Here is a 16910-nt window from a genome sequence, read left to right as displayed (position 1 = left end):
GCAGGGATCAGTGCTGGGACCGCAGCTTTTTACAATATATATTAATGATATAGATGAAGGTATTAAAAGTAATATTAGCAAATTTGCTGATGACACAAAGCTGGGTGGCAGGGTGAAATGTGAGGGGGATGTTAGGAGAATACAGGGTGATCTGGACAGGTTAGGTGAATGGACGGATGCATGGCAGATGCAGTTTAATGTGGATAAATGTGTGGTTATCCACTTTGGTGGCAAGGACAGGAAGGCAGATTACTACCTAAATGGAGTCAAGTTTGGTAAAGGGGCAGTACAACGAGATCTAGGTGTTCTTGTACATCAGTCAATGAAAGCAAGCATGCAGGTACAGCAGGTAGTGAAGAAAGCTAATAGCATGCTGGCCTTCATAACAAGAGGAATTGAGTATAGAAGCAAAGAGGTGCTTCTGCAGCTGTACAGGGCCCTGGTGAGACCACACCTGGAATATTGTGCACAATTTTGGTCTCAAAATTTGAGGAAAGACATTCTGACTATTGAGGGAGTGCAGCGTAGGTTCACAAGGTCAATTCCCGGAATGGCGGAACTATCTTACGCTGAAAGATTAGAGTGACTGGGCTTGTATACGCTTGAGTTTAGAAGGCTGAGAGGGGATCTGATTGAGACGTATATGATTACTAAAGGTTTGGACACTCTGGAGGCAGGAAGCATGTTTCTGCTGATGGGTGAGTCCTGAACCAGAGGACACAGTTTAAAAATAAGGGGTAGGCCACTTAAAACAGAGTTGAGGAGAAACTTCTTCACCCAGAGAGTGGTGGGTGTATGGAATGCTCTGCCCCAGAGGGCTGTGGAGGCCAAGTCTCTGGATACTTTCAAGAAAGAGTTGGATGGAACTCTTAAGGATAGTGGAATCAAGGGTTATGGGGATAAGGTAGGAACAGGATACTGATTGAGAATGATCAGCCATGATCATAATGAATGGTGCTGCTAGCTCGAAGGGCAGAATGGCCTACTCCTGCCCTATTGTCTATTGTCTATATCCTTTCTTAAATAAAGGTGACCAATACTGTTCATGCTGCTCCAGATGCAATCTTACCAGTGTGCTATATAACTGAAGCATTTTAACTGAAAATCTGCACTGTTGTATTCAATTCTCCTTACAAAAATTGATAACATTCCATTAGCTTTCCAAATTACTTGCTGTTTCAGCATGCTACCCTTTTGCAATTTGTGCATACTGACACCTCAGATTCCTCTGCAGCTCAGAGCTCTACATCTGTCATTATTTAGATAATATACTTCATTTTTATTCTAAGGATAACTCGACCCTAAAGGTTAACTCTGATTTCTCTCCACAGTACCCAATGAATATAGTTCGCCGATTTATCTGCAACAAACCCAAACAAGCAGATAAATCGGCGAACTGTATTCATTGGGTACAAGCAGACAAAAACACATCCAGAAACCCTAGCCACTCTCCCCTACATCAAAGACATCTCAGAAATGACTGCCAGACTATACAGACCCCTTGGCACCATGGTAGCCCACAAACACACCAACACACTAAAACAGCAGCTAATGAACTTGAAAGACCCTAAACAGACAAGCAAAACTAATGTCATTTACAAAATTCCATGCAAGAACTGTAACAAACACTACATTGGACAAACTGGCAAAAAACTAGCCGCCAGGATACATGAACACCAACTAGCCACAAGACGACATGACCTTCTCTCACTAGTATCCTTACATACAGATAACGTAGGGCATCACTTCGACTGGGTCAATATATCCATCTTAGGACAAGCCAAAAAAGATACACGCATGAGAATTCCTGGAAGCATGGCATTCCGACTGGAACTCTATCAACGAACACATCGAGTTAGACCACATCTACCACCCCCTGAGAAAAAGAACAGGTAATGACATCACCACAGGAAATGACAACACCAACTCAAAGAAACCCAAACATATCAATAGAAAGCAGGAATCATGTATAGTGCTTCGCCTGAGGCCCACTGAAGATGTTACCTAGTATGGTGATGAAACATCTGGAAATGAACCTTCCAGCTCAGCGAGCAAACCTACATCCAGAACCTCAAACCTGAGCCACAAATCTTCTCAAAACTCGCTAATCAATGATGAATCCTGCAGACTGTAGTGTCGAGAGTGTGGTGCTGTAAAAGCACAGCAGGTCAGGCAGCATCCGAGGAGCAAGAAAATCGACATTTTGGCCAAAAGCATTTCATCAGCTGTAAGCTGCCCAAGCGGAAGATGAGGTGTCGTTCCTTCAATTTGCAATCTGACTCACTGTGGCAATGGAGGAGACCAAGGATGGTCATGTCAGAAAGGGAGTGGGAAAGGGAATTAAAATGGGTGGTGATTGGGAGGCCTAGTCAGCCGCTGCAGACCCGGCTGAGATGCTCGTTGAACCGTTCCCTAAATTACGTTGGTTTCCCCGATGTAAAGAAGACCACATCGGGAGCACCTGATGCAGTAAACTAGGTTGGAAGAGAGGCAGGTGAATCTCTGTCTTACCTGCAAGGACTGTTTGGGGCTCTGGATGGAGGTGAGGGGATGGTGTACTAGCTGTACTGGCAGGTTTTGCATCTTTTCCGGTTGCTGGGGAAGGTACCTAGGGGTTCAGCAGGGTTGGTGGGGAGAGTGGCGCAAACCAAGGACTGTCAAAGGGAACGGTCCTTGCGGAAAGCAGAGAGGGGTAGGGAGGGAAAGAGATGCTTGGTGGTGGGCTCTAATTGGAATTGGCGGAAGTGTTTAAGGATGATGCTTTGGATGCGGTGACTGGTGGGTTGGTAAATGAAGAAAAGGGGGATTCTGTCTTCATTGCATTCAGGGGAGGGGAGGTTTAGAGTAGTGGAACGGGGTAAAGAGGTGGTGTGGTGGAGGGCTGTCTGGATGACAGAGGGGGGAAAAGCACATTATTTAAATTGGTGGATATCTGAGATGTTTGAGAGTGGAATGTCCCCTCATCTGAGCAGATGCAGCGAAGGCGGAGGAATTGGGAGAACAAGATGGAGGACACTAGGTGGGAGGAGGTGTAGTCCAGGTAGTTGTGAGAGTCTGTGGGTTTATAGTAAATGTCCATCTGGAAACTATAGTCAGAGATGGAAATGGAGAGGTCAAGAAAGGGGAGGGAGGTGACCAAGACTGACCAAGTGAATTGAGGGCGGGGTGGAAGTTGTGGGTGAAGTCAATGAACTACTCCAGTTCAGCCTGGGTGCAGGATGCTGCACTGATGCAATCATTGATGTAACAACGGAAGAATTGGGGCATAGAGCCTATGTAGATACTGAAGAGGGACTGTTTGATGTAACCGAAAAAGAGGCAGGCATAGCTGGGGCCCATCAGATGCCCATGGCCACCCCCTGGATTTGGAGGAAATGGGAGGAGTTAAAGGATAAGCTATTAAGGGTGAGGACTAGTTTGACGAGGCAGACGAGGGTATTGGTGGAGGGGGACGGAATGGGTCTGTTGGAGAGGAAGAAGCAGAAGGCTATCCTTGTAGGGTATGGACATGTTTAAAGACTTCACGTCCATAGTGAAAATAAAGTGCTGGGGGCCGGGGTATTGGAAGTTACTGAAAAGGTGGGGGGTGTGGTTCGTGCGTGGATGTAGGTGAGAAGTGCCTGTACCAAGGTGGAGAGGATGGAGTCGAGGTAGGACATGATAAGTTTGGTAGGGCAGGTGCATACCGAGTCAATGGGTCGGCAAAGTAGTTGGGCTTCTGGATCTTGGGGAACAGGTAGAATCGGGCAGTGCTGGGCTAGGGGACTATGAGTTTGAAAGCAGTGGAAGATCACCGGAGAAATGAGGACATGGACAGTCAAGTGATTTTGGCTTGATGGGTAACGGTGAGATCATGGGCAAGGGGGTGTTGGACATGATGTCGGAGAGTTGGGGTTCAGCCTCTGCAACATAGAGGTCTATCCTCCAGACTACCACCACCCCACCTTTGTCAGGGTTGGTGGTAGTCAACCAAGGGTTGGTGCGGAGTGAGCAGAGCAACTGCACATATGGAGGGGGTGAGGTTGGAGCGGGTGAGGGGGTGGAGAAATTGAGGCAACCGATGTCATGTCAGCAATCAGCAATGAAGAGGTTTCAGGCAGGTACAAGGCCCATGGGAGGGGACCAAGTGGAGGAGGAAGGTTGGAGGTGGCAGAAGGAGTCCTCAGAGGGAGGTTAGGAGCATAAGACAAAACAAAATATGAATCATGCATAAAATCTAACCACAGGTGAGAATAATCAAATTCCTTCAAAAGGCGCGTTTAAAATGTTACAAAATGATTACTTCAAATATGATGCTTACAATTATGTCAGTATTATTAAACACACATCAGTGTTTACAAGAAATTTAAAGAGTAGACTCAGAATAAAAATTTCTAAAGTTAAATAGGCCATTGAAAATTATCCACTTACAGTACAACAAATAGACCAAAACGCTGGTGCACTCTGTCCCAACTTTACCTGTCATTATCCATGGGGCCTTCCTTGGGATGGGCCTCCTCCATTAAGAAGGGAAGAGACTCACAGGAGTAGTTTCTATTTCTCTAAAAAGAACATGTAAGTGGGCACAGTGAAAGCAAGCACACTGACTGACAAGCCAGCACAAATAAAGTCCACTTCAAGGTTGGGTATACCGTGCAACCTCGGTTATCCAAATTTGGTTAACCAATTAACCAGATTTCGGATTATCTGAACAAGATCTCAAGATCCCGATGCTTGGGTAAACTGTGTTATCCGAACATTCGATTATCTGAACATTTGATTATCTGAACAAAATACTCCCCGCCCATGTCGTTTGGATAGTCAAGACTGCCCCGTTTATGTTGTTAAAAAACAAATTGGCAAGACTTTCCAATCACTTATGACAGAAGCCAAAAGGTACAAAGGATGTTTCTGGAAGGCATTGCTACCATCTGCTCTATTGAGTCAAAGATCTCAGTTGAGCAATTTTCTAATTTTCTCAGTCAGGTGGATTCCTGAGACAGACAAGGCAAGTCAATAATGGCAAGGACATCTTTGACCACATTTACATTAAACGAAGATTCCTTTTAAGTTATGCATCAATCTTGGGGCATTACTAGAGCCCAAAAAGTAGTCACAATCCTGTCCTAATGATCAAGCTGCTGAGCTTCAGCCAATGCATTTTCACTTACCATTCAAACAACCATAATTTAAATAAGGAAGTCAGCTATGACATCCTCATTCAAACATTTCTAGGAAGCGTTAAGAGTATTGCGAAATAATTTAGGACATAAACTTTTATATCCCCCCTCAAATCTCCATTTCAGAGATTGAGTGGTCAATATATATGCTGCTGAATGTTATTCTGAGTCATGCAAAAATGAAATTTAAAATGTTTCAAACAGCATTCCTGACTTGGAAAAAAAATGTTTTGTTGGCGTGGCAAAATTATTATTCCCAGGACAATTTTTTAAAACTATTTATCAAAATACAGCTGAATAAAATGTTTCCAGTAATAACTATATCATTTTTAGTTTGCTGATTGATGACATATTATAATTCACTCTTAAAAATGTAATATGTGGGGTAGTCCAAAGTAAAATTTGTCAATCTCAGTATCTCAGCCTTGAATATACTGAATGACCCAATCTCTGCAGTGTTCTGTAGTAAAGAATTCTACAGATTCACAACCCTCTTCTTAGGGAAAGAATTCTTCCTCATTTCTGTCCTAAATGGGCAGCTGCTTACTCTGAGATTATGTACTCTAGACACTCCTATGAAGGGAAGCAATCTCTCTGCATCTATCCTGTTTAGTTCCTTAACAATCTTATATGTTTTCAATAAAGTTGCTTCTCATTCTTCCAAACTATAGTGAATGACAGGCCCAACCTACTGATCCTCTCCTCCATACCTGGGATCAGGCTAGTCAATCTTCTCTAGACTGCCTCCAAAGCCGTAAATCTTCCCTTAGATTACGGGTCCAAAACTGTTCGCAGTATTCAGGGTGGTCAAACTAGTACCTTGTATAGTTTTATCAAGGCTTCCCCATTTTTATACTCTATTCCCTTCAAAATAAAGGCCGACATTTATTTGATTTCTATATTATCTGTTGAAATTGTATGTTAGTTTTTTTATAGTTATACATAAGGACGCCTGAATCTGTCAGTGCTGTAGCTTTCTGCAGTCTTTTTCCATTTCAACAATTTTCTGCTCCTCCATTCATCCTGCCAAGGTGCATAAGCTTATGTTTTCCCACATTATACTCCATTTTTGAAGCTTTTGTCAAATGCTTAAACTATCTATGTAGCTCTATAGACTCTTTGTGTTATCCTCATCATCTGAGGTGGCATGGTGGCTCACAGCACTAGGACCCGGGTTCAATTCCAGACTCAGGTAATTGCCTGTATGGAGTTTGCACATTCTCCCCGTGTCTGCATGGGTTTCCTCCGGGTGGTCTGGTTTCCAAAGGTGTGCAGGTTAGGTGGATTGGCTGTGCTAAATTGCCCATAGTGTCCAGGGATGTGCAGGCTACATGGATTAGCCATGGGGAATGCAGGGTTACAGGGATAGGGTTGTGGGTGGGTCTGGGTGGAACGCTCTTTGGAGGGGTAGTGTGGACTCCAGGGGCTGATTGGCCTGCTTCCTCACTGTAGGGATTCTATGTTTTGCCTTCCCACCAAGTTTTTGTGTCATCTACAAATTTGGTTAATTTACAATCACTTTCGTCATCCAAGTCATTAATGTATGTTGTAAATAATTGTAGATCCAGCACTGATCCCTGCAGAACTCTACCAGTTACAGGTTGCCATCCTGAAAATGCCTCCTTTAACACAACTCGGATTTCTATTAGTTAGGCAATCCTCTACCATTATAACATACTACTACAACACTATGTGCTCATCTTATTAATAGCCTAACATATATAACATCCACTGCTTCCCTTTTATCTATCCTGCTTGTTACGTCCTCAAAGAATTCTAATGAATTTGTCAGACATGACTTCCCTTCATGAAACCATGGTGATTCTGCTTGACCATATCATGCATTTCTAAATGTTTTGCTGTTACATTCTTTAAAACACACTAATATTATTCCATTATTCCAACAACACATGTTAAGATAACTGGCTATAGTTTCCTGTTTTTTTCTCCTTCTCTTTTTAATTAAAATGTTACTTTGGCAGTTTTTCAATCCTCAGGGACTCTTCCAGAATCAAGAATTATTGGAAGATTACACTCAGTGCATCCACTATCTTGGTAGCTATTGTTGCCAGGGTTGGAGGATTTGAGCTACAGGGAGAGACTGAACAGGCTGGGGCTGTTTTCCCTGGAAGGTTGGAGGCTGAGGGGGTGACCTGATAGGGGTTCACAAAGTTATGAGGGGCGTAGCTAGGATAAATAGACAAAGTCTTTTCCCTGGGGTGGGGGAATACAGAACTATGGGGCATAGGTTTAGGGTGAGAGGGGAAAGATATAAAAGAGACCTGAGGGGCAACTTTTTCACGCAGAGGGTGGTACGTGTATGGAATGAGCTGCCAGAGGAAGTGGTGAAGGCTGGTACATTTGCAACATTTAAAAGGTGTTTGGATGGGTATATGAATAGGAAGAGTTTGGAGAAATATAGGCCAGGTGCTGGCAGGTGGGACTAGATTGGATTGGGATATCTGGTCAGCAAGGACGGATTGGACTGAAGGGTCTGTTTCTGTGCTGTATATCTCTATGACTATGACTCTATGAGTATAAGACAATTTGGGAAGATTGTTAAACAAGTATTGAATCCCTGGAGGGAGAGGAGAGAGCACAAAAACCAATCAGTTATGATAAATCTAGTATGACATTGGTTGACTATAGCTGGAGATTTGTGATTCTTTAGCCAGAATGAATAGGGCTTTTTCAACATCTCGAGGTTTACTTGAAATGGTATCAGGGATAAGGGTCTTCATTTATGCCCAAAGATGAAAGAAGCTGTGGTGGCTTTCCGTCGAATAGAGAATTTAGGAGCAGGTCTGACAGTGGTGTTCCAAATCACCAAAAGTTTGGATAGAGTAATTAACAGCAAATATTTCCAGTAGAGTGAACAGGGATATAAATTAATTGGCAAAAGAACCAAAGTCAAAGGAGGGGAAAAAAAATCATACAATCAGTGCATTGCCTGAAGGATTTGCAGAACTTGACCTTTAACAACTTTCAAAAGGGAACTGGTGAAATGTTTAAAAGGAAAAATAATTCCAGAACTCAGGAGAGCAGAAAGGGAAATGTAACTCATCAGACAGATCCTTTTAAGAGCCAACACAGACAGAATGGGTTTGTTGGAATTCTTTTAAATTGCATTCTTCATTTATGCTAAAACTATCTATCTTGAATATTCCAATTCTGGCCTTCCCTGTGCCTATCTTAGATTCTGTACAAAATTAAGGTAAACCAAAACTCTGCTCCGATATCTTTTACTCAAAGTCCATTCACCCATCGCCACTATACTTGCCAACCTACACTGACTCCCTCTTTGGTAGGGCCTAGCTTTTCAAATTCTCATCCTTGTTTTCAAAGCCTGACATGAGCTCACCGACATATTTCTGTAAACTCCAGTTTTACAACCTCTGATCCAAAATCTCTGTAATCTTCAACTTATGGTGTCTTGAACGTTACATTTATAATTGCTCCATCATTAGAAGACATGATTTCACTTAGCAATGACCTAAATCTGGAATTCCCTCTCTAAACCACTCAGCCTTTCTACCAATTTCCTCCTTTAAGAAATGCCTTAATACCTATCTCTTCGGCTCTCTGCATTAATAGCTTGTCATGTGGCACGGTTTCACATTCTGTTTTAAATGCTCCTGTGAAACACCTGGGGACACTTTATCAGATTTCTGGTGTTACAACTAAGTGTAGCACCTACATTTAATTCCAACAGGTTGAACCCAGGTAACTATGGGTCTATTGCCACAGCTCAGTTGGTGTCTTGTTAAGTATCTTTGATAATATATCTGTGAAACACTTTCAGACATTTTCTTATGTTGTATGTGCAATAAAAATGCAAGTCGTTAGTACTGTTTTATTTGATTATCCTAAAGTAATCAAATTATACACAGGAAATTTATCAAAAATTAAAGAGCCCTGTATAACTCAGGAATAATTATTAACTGTGTGGGCTCCCTTACATGTTAAATAATAATTTAAGATTTTTATTATTGAGCTTGCTCGTGTTTCACCTCCTCTTCCCCGCCTACACTGGCAGTACTTAATACTTGACTTCGTAACATGCCACATTTGGGAGTGGATTTGCCACAAGCACCAACCACTGTCACTCAATGTGACCCAGCAAAGCTTCCACAAATCATTCCACAATATGGAACACTTTTCACTGGGACATCCAAAACAAGTGAGACAGTGTTACTGAAGTAGTGGCATTAGGAAAGTGTCCAGTAGTAGGCTTACAAAAAGCACCTTGGTGCAGGAAGCCTGCTAAGAACCTTTCCTGAATATAAAATCTATCCAACTGATATAGATCAGGAATCATGGGAGAGATGCTTACTGGCTGTACAGAAATCTTAACTCACCACTACCTAGTCAGAAAAAAAGAAAGTCCAAGCATCTGTCCTAGATGACATACTGAGCTCCAAGAACGGTGCACCAAGAGGAATTAAAATCTTCAGAAAAAGGATGAAATTTGGAAATGAATTCACAAGCATCAATTTTTCAGCATCTAGTGCTCCCTCTGCTAACAGCCACCTTTTATTCTTATTGCTAAGACCATATTCAGGTTCGGCTGTTGTTTCTACTGGCACAGCTATAAATTCTGTTGCTAAAAGATTGCCAGCAAAACAACAATATTCTTTTTAAATAGTTTGCATCCCAAAACTATGTTCTTAGTTCTCTTTTACATTAAATTTGAATAAGCTCTAGTAACAGGAAACCAAAGTATGTTTCAAAGTTCAGCAGTCTATTTTCAAGTCTCGATTAATATTCTACCAGATAGCATAAAAACAGTTCTGCTGGAGGCAACTATTGACAACTCATTTCATTCTTGAAATACTGACTGTTTCTGGCATTATATAGCTCAATATAGCTGCAATAATAACAATATCAACACCCGATACAAGCAATTGTCAACAGCAAACTAACTAGTTTGTGGAAATTACTGACAAGCCCCTTACCCTCATGAACTAGGAGTGGTAAAGCCATTCTGTACCATCCAAAAGCCTCTGGCTGTAACACTTAATAGTCATCAATACCAAATTTGTCACACACAATGTAAATAAGTCATTAAAATACTTATTAGGAATGTTAGAACATGCTTTAGTTTTTATATGCTTGCGAACTCCATTCGGAGAAAATTAGCTTAAAGAATGCTGTTCCTTTGAATGAAGAAGCCTGGAAAGAATATGTTGAGTAACTCTGAGTAAATATATAATTAATGCTCCACAAGGGTTTTTTTTTTATTTTAACCACACATCTATATCTCTGGACTGTTAACACTATCAATGTTGAGAAAGACAATAGATTGACTAGGTCCGCTTTGGCATGAACCCATAGAATCACTTGTTCATTACACGACTGGTTTAGGTTACTCTCCACCACTAACAGCTGTTGCTCAATCAATGTTTCACTTAAGAAATATAAAGCTAATGAAGCAAAATAACTAATAGTTTCTGAGAACAATAGATTGCTTTATGGACAACTAGTGTTAAATTGTGAGGACAGTTCGCTTAAATTAGGGTTGTATTCCCTGGAATTTTAAAAGTTAGAGACAATTCATCTGTTACTGATGCTATGAATGGCTGCCTGATTAATACCTAAAAGAGGCAGAGGAGGTGAAATAGGGGAGATAGGGTCTCAACTAAGGTGAAGGCCCAGAGAACTGAGATGGGCATTCTACTGACCCCACATTATTACTCATTCATCTCCAAGTCCAAATCTGATCCGTTTATGAGGTCAGAGACCTAACTCAATACCAACCTATTTGCCCAGCACAAAAACAGAATGATCAGTATATACAGATATGTGCTTCCCGAGTTGGAAAATTTTCCAACTCAAACTTCTCATCAGGTTAGTGAAAACCCAGCCCTCAGTGTGTCTTATTTATTTGCCCCTCTTTTCTCCCCCTCCAACTCTCCATCAGTACATTGCATATGAACATCAAGTGCTCCCATTGCTGCCTCGTGCTTTCTTTCTTTCCCTTTATCACTCTACCATTTCAAAACATGTAATACAAAGGACTCCATCTCCAATTAATTTTTATTGCTGCAATCCCATCATTAATATTGCATTTCAGCTGCTGCTTGTCCCAATTTTGAGTGGTCTTTATTTACAAAAACTGATTTTCTGAAGAATTTCAGGTTATTTTGCCAGATAGCTTCTCAGAGACTCCTCATGGGCGAGGGATCTGAGACTGAGTGCCCCTGTTTTATTTCAAGACCTCAAGTACAATAAATGCCAGATGAAAATTTTAGCACACATGTTTATCTCATTTTCTATTCAATGAAATAACAGAAATCTAAAACACATATATCACTGAAACATTTATTTCAAAAGAAACTATGATAAGCGATAGCCAACTTTCAAAGGCATGTTTATTCATGTGTTGACTGACTAAACAACATAGGATCCTTAAATCATATTAGGGCGTACTGTTATCTTTTGACCTAAGGCATAGACCCCTACAGTCAAAAGATCAGAGGTGATAAAACCAATACAAGGCAGGTTGAAGTGTACACTGAGAACCTGAAGGAAGATAGAGTGAGAAATAAAGAGATATATTCTGAGGAAGAGTCACCGGACTTGAAACATTAACTTTGATTTCTCTTCACAGATGCTGCTAGATCTGCTGAGTTTTTCCATCAAATTCTGTTTTTGTTTGTGATAGAGAAATGTTAGTTTGGGAAAGACTTTAGACATTGTGAGTTGATGACAGACTAAAAAACTTTTACACACAGTGTGAAATGAGCAAAATAATAAATCGTATCTGTGCTTTTATTAGTTCTGTGAGATCATAGCTCCTTGAAAGTGGAGTCGCAGTGGACAGGTTAGTGAAGAAGGCATTTGGTATGCTTTCCTTGATTGAACACAGCTTTGAGTACAGGAGTTGAGAGTTCATGTTGCAGCTGTACAGGACATTGATTAGGCCACTTTTGGAATATTGTGTGCAGTTCTGGTCTCCCTCCTATCGGAAGGATGTTGTGAAACTTGAAAGGGTTCAGAAAAGATTTAGAAGGAAGTTGCCAGGGTTGGAGAGTTTGAGCTATAGGGAGAAGCTGAATAAGCTGGGGCTTTGTTCCCTGGAGTGTCGGAGGCTGACGGGTGACCTTATAGAGGTTTATAAAACCAGGAGGGACATGGATAGGGTAAATAGATAAGGTCATTTCCCTGGGGTGGGGGAGTCCCAAACTAGACAGCATAGGTTTAGGGTGAAAGGGGAAACATTTAAAAGGGTCCTAAGGGGCAATTGTTTCACACAGAGGGTGGTGCATATATGGAATGAGCTGCCGGAGGAAATGGTGGAAGCTGGTACAATTGCAACATTTAAAAGGCATCTGGATGGGTATATGAATAGGAAATGTTTAGAGCGATATGGGCCAAGTGCTGACAAATGGAACTAGATTATTTTAGGATATCTGGTCGGCATGGACAAGTTGGACTGAAGGATCTGTTTCTGTGCTGAACATGAGTAAAACCATTTTATCATTTTTTTTGTAAATATATTTATTAGCAAAAAAAAATTTTGACTTCATGAAAATATAAAGTTATTAAAAATACAACCAATAACAAATACCAGTATAATAAAGAGAAAAAAACACAAATTACAATACAACTTCTGTCTAATAACTACAAACCTACCCTATAATACAAAACAAACCCTAACCTGATAACATAAAACAAAGCAACACCAATAAATAAGTGACTAATAGATCAAAAAAAAGAAAAGCAAAAGAAAACACAAAAAAACACAAAACAGCTATGCTTGGCGCAAAGCTCCCAAACAAAGGAACGGGAGCATTGTATATATACCCGTATTAACTCAGGTGTCCCCCCTCCAAGGCCCAGGGCTCAACAAACCTAACCGTCCCAGTTAAACAAATGCCTAGTTAAGACAGCTGCCAAATCTATATCCAAATAACTCAAATAGGGTTGTCATGTCTTATAAAAATGGTCCGTTGTGTGGTGCACCATGTTTGTAAAAGAAAATCCAAGGGAATGTGCTCCATAACTAATTTCCACCATCCCATCAAGCCCGGTGGGTTCTCAGACACCCAATTCACCAGAATATTCTCCCGTGCACAGTATGCAAGAATATTAAATAGTTTCTTCCCATGCCCATCTAAAGATGATAAATTCGGTAGATCTAAGAGGAGAGATATCGGGACTACTTTAACTTCAATCCTCAATACCCTCCCTTTCTCTCCCACCACAGCGCTCCAATAAACAAGGAGCCTGTGGCATGTCCAGAAGCAATGGATAAGAGTACCTACATTGAAGATGTCCCTTTTTAAAATTTCGCCAGACGGTCTGGTGCCTTATGAACCCTGCGCAGAACTTTTAACTGCGTCGCACATGTCCTATTACAGACTGAGATCTTTCGAGTATTCTCCCATATGTTCCCCCACGTTTCAGAAGAGATCTCCACTCCTAGCTCTTGCTCCCAGACCTCACATAACTGGTTAATATCCTGTCAGGCCCTGCCACTCAGCAGGCGATAGAGGGCACTAACCGAAAGAGTGCTTGTGAAACGTAGCAACAACCTCTCTGTATCAGGCTTATAGGGCTCAGTGAGAAGTGTAGTCTTCTTCTGGGTTGGAACCCTGGCATACCGACTATAGCGTAAGTGGCGAAGTCTTGGACAAGCAACCCTCACTCTGAAGCATCGCCCTCCATGCCTTGACCGTACTAATAACAATGGGGTTCCGGCAGCAGTCAATAACTGCCCTAATTTTATCCATGAACAACAGGTTAATAAGAGGGCACTTGGTCTGGGAAACCTTGATATCCAGCCATATTGAGCCCGGATCATTACCTACCCAATCACAGACAAAGGATAGTAGGGAACTCAACTGATACCTCCTGATGTCTGGGAAATCAACTCCTCCCCCTCCTTGAGGCAACTGCAATTTAGTAAATTTGATGAGAGGCCACCCACAATGCCAGACAAAGGAACCAAACCAACCCATAAGTTTCCGCAGCATTGACATGGGACCATACGCATGGGATAAAACAAGCGAGGAAGAACATTCATCTTAATGAGAGATATTCAGCCCAGCTATGAAATTGGAAGAGCCTCCCATCTTTGGAGATCCTGCCTAATATTGTCGAGCAAGTGAGCAAAGTTAGTCCGAAATAACAGATCAAACTTGCGGGTAATAAAAATGCCTAGGTTTCAGAACCCCACCCGTGACCACTTAAAAGGGAACCTAAGGCCACCTTCAATCTCTGACACTTCCTTGAGGTAGCCTCTGATTTTGCAAAGTTGATCTTATATCCTGAAATAACCCCAAATGAATTAATACATTGTATTAGATGGGATACGGAGGTCATCAAGTTCGATAAAAACAGAAGGACATCATCCACATACAGTGTAATCTTGTGTACTCTCAATCCCACTTCCGGAGTGGTCATGTGGGCGTTCTGACAAATGGCCTCTGCCAGCAGTTCTATCACCAATGTAAACAACAACGCTGAAAGGGGCAGCCTTGACGACTACCCCTACCATTCCTTAAATTCCCACACTTCACCCCATTGGTGATGACTGCAGCCAGAGGGTGGTGATATAAAACCTCCATCCACCTAGCAAAGACACCACCCAACCCAAACCACTCTAAGACATAAAAAAGCTATGGCCATTCCATCCAGTCAAATGCTTTCTCTGCACTTTTGGGAAATCACCAACTCCTGAAATGATCGTTGCTGACAAACTTGGATCATGTTCAGCAACCTTCTAATATTATTAGAAGACCTGCAAGCTCAGTGTAAAACCTGTCTGGTCCTCTTTAACAATATGGGGCAACACCTTTTCCAATCTCAGCGCCAAGATCTTTGACAGAATCTTGAATTATCGTGTTTTAAGATAGCTATCGATTAGTTACAGGTTGCCAAATTTCTGATTTTAAATGCCAACTATCCAATGTTTGAGTGAACAGCTGAAAATTCAAAGCTTTAAATTAGACATTTTGTAAAACGTTTGCCTTTCAAGTTTATTTTCTTCATTTAAAATAAAGGATGTAGGACGTATAGGCTTCATTGTCCTCCACTCTTCTCCTTCTGGGTGTGCCTGTTATTGCACTCAGAAAAGGCAGCACGAAGTGAGAACAAGTGCAAATATTTCCCCTGTGTCCACAGGAGGGGACGGGGGAATGGGGAAGAAATCAAACAGTCCTGCTAACTGGTTGTCCTGTTCAAACAACTTCTTTGGTTTTGTTTTTCTTCCCCACATGGAAATGGTACAAGCCGGATTTTTTCAGCATTTGATCTGCAGCAGTGGGACCTGACTCTACCTGTGCTCATGCGCACTGGCTGCAGCAGTAATCCTGACGTGGAGGATCTGAGCCGGATCCGGCAATCCGGGCCGGAGATGCTGAGGCTGAGGCTGCGCTCCGCCGCTGTCTGCTCGGGCTGACAGGGAGTCAACTCGCAGTCTCGGGCGCCTGTTGTAGTTTCTGGGCTTAGTACCCGAACCCCTCACGTTTCGCACCAAATTAAATATATAAACATTCTGTAGCTGCCAGACTGTCCCTGCCGGAGCAAGTATTTGTTTCATTTAATTCCCCACATATGGCGGGACGAATGGTATTTCCTTTAAACCGTGTTTAGATTGATTGCTGCAACATACTCACCTCATTCACTAGCCCCTGCCATTCGCCTTCGCTCCTCTTTGAAGTCATCTTATTACAAATATATACAGACACAGACGGTAAATGCAGCTACCAAAACAAAATTATTCGCGAGCTTTGGGATCAGTGAACCGTGGGCAGTCGCTTCCTCCCGGTACTACCTCACTTCCATGTGTAGACCAAGCCCAACGTCAGGTCAACCCGGGGTAATAGAAGCCAAGCTGCAGCAGGAGATTCATTTAACAATGCTTGCAATGTTACTACAGTCTGATCCTGGATAATTATTACTGCATTCCTATAACGTGGAAAGAAGATTTGTTCGCTAAATTTATTTAATTGTCCTATTTTCTTCCTGACACCTCTCGAATTATTTTAGCTTTATTGTTCCTGCACCAACAGTATTAAGAAAAATAGTTTTCCAAATCCCCGGTGACATAATTTTAGTAAGAACCTCCCACCCCCTTCAGAATTTGCTGTGACCAAAACCACCAGCTACCCACGTTGCCAGTTCTCCCGCATTCCACATTTTGTATCCATTCTTCTGATGCTTGGCCCCTAAGTCCTGGGGCTTTCCCTTCCAGTGGATCACAGTATTGTCACCTGTTTTACACAGTCTGTAAATTTTAAGCATTATACCTGTCCTCCCCCTCACCTTTCCAACTAGTACCGACAGTTTCTACCAAATTCCTGGAATGAGCTAGAAATGATTGAATGTTATTTATTTCCTTTTATAAACGTTTATTTACACATTTCTGGGTCTGTAGCAAATGACATACAAGAGAGTAGTGAAGTTCCCTTATGTTCCACAACATTTATTTTAAATAAAGCTCTTGGACTTTTCCCTAATTATCTGTCTGTAACTTTATCTCTGTACAATTTTTTGGACCTACTCTCCATTCTGTGTTACATTTCTCTGACTTACTTTATAATCTCACTCCTTCCATCCTCAATAGCTGAGGCCCCAGCTATCTTGGTCCCAGTCTCCCAAAGGGACTCAACCTCTATACCACTCCCTCTTTTAAATGCTTTCTGATAACCAACAAATGGCTTTGGGACATTTTTAGTTAAAGTTGTGAAATCTATCAACTGAACTGGTGGCATTGTGGTAATTAACAGCCCTGTAGAGATGCAA

The 16910-nt window shown here is 41.8% G+C and overlaps 1 protein-coding gene across 5 annotated transcripts in view; it reads right to left on the bottom strand.

Moving 5' to 3' along the window:
- ccdc149a (coiled-coil domain containing 149a) overlaps nucleotides 1-16227 on the bottom strand; it is a 144742-nt gene extending 128515 nt beyond the window's left edge. For all 5 annotated transcript variants that reach the window (XM_043693817.1, XM_043693826.1, XM_043693837.1 and 2 more), the window contains exon 1: nucleotides 15782-16227. In XM_043693817.1, coding sequence (XP_043549752.1) covers nucleotides 15782-15829 — 48 coding nt within the window. In that variant the 5' untranslated portion in view covers nucleotides 15830-16227. The remainder of the gene's footprint in view (nucleotides 1-15781) is intronic.
- Nucleotides 16228-16910: the final 683 nt, after the last annotated feature.

Source organism: Chiloscyllium plagiosum, chromosome 1 (genome assembly GCF_004010195.1).
Source record: "Chiloscyllium plagiosum isolate BGI_BamShark_2017 chromosome 1, ASM401019v2, whole genome shotgun sequence".
Lineage (NCBI taxonomy): Eukaryota > Metazoa > Chordata > Chondrichthyes > Orectolobiformes > Hemiscylliidae > Chiloscyllium > Chiloscyllium plagiosum.
The sequence above is the reverse complement of the archived record's forward strand: the minus strand, read 5'-3'. Positions and strand labels throughout refer to the sequence as shown.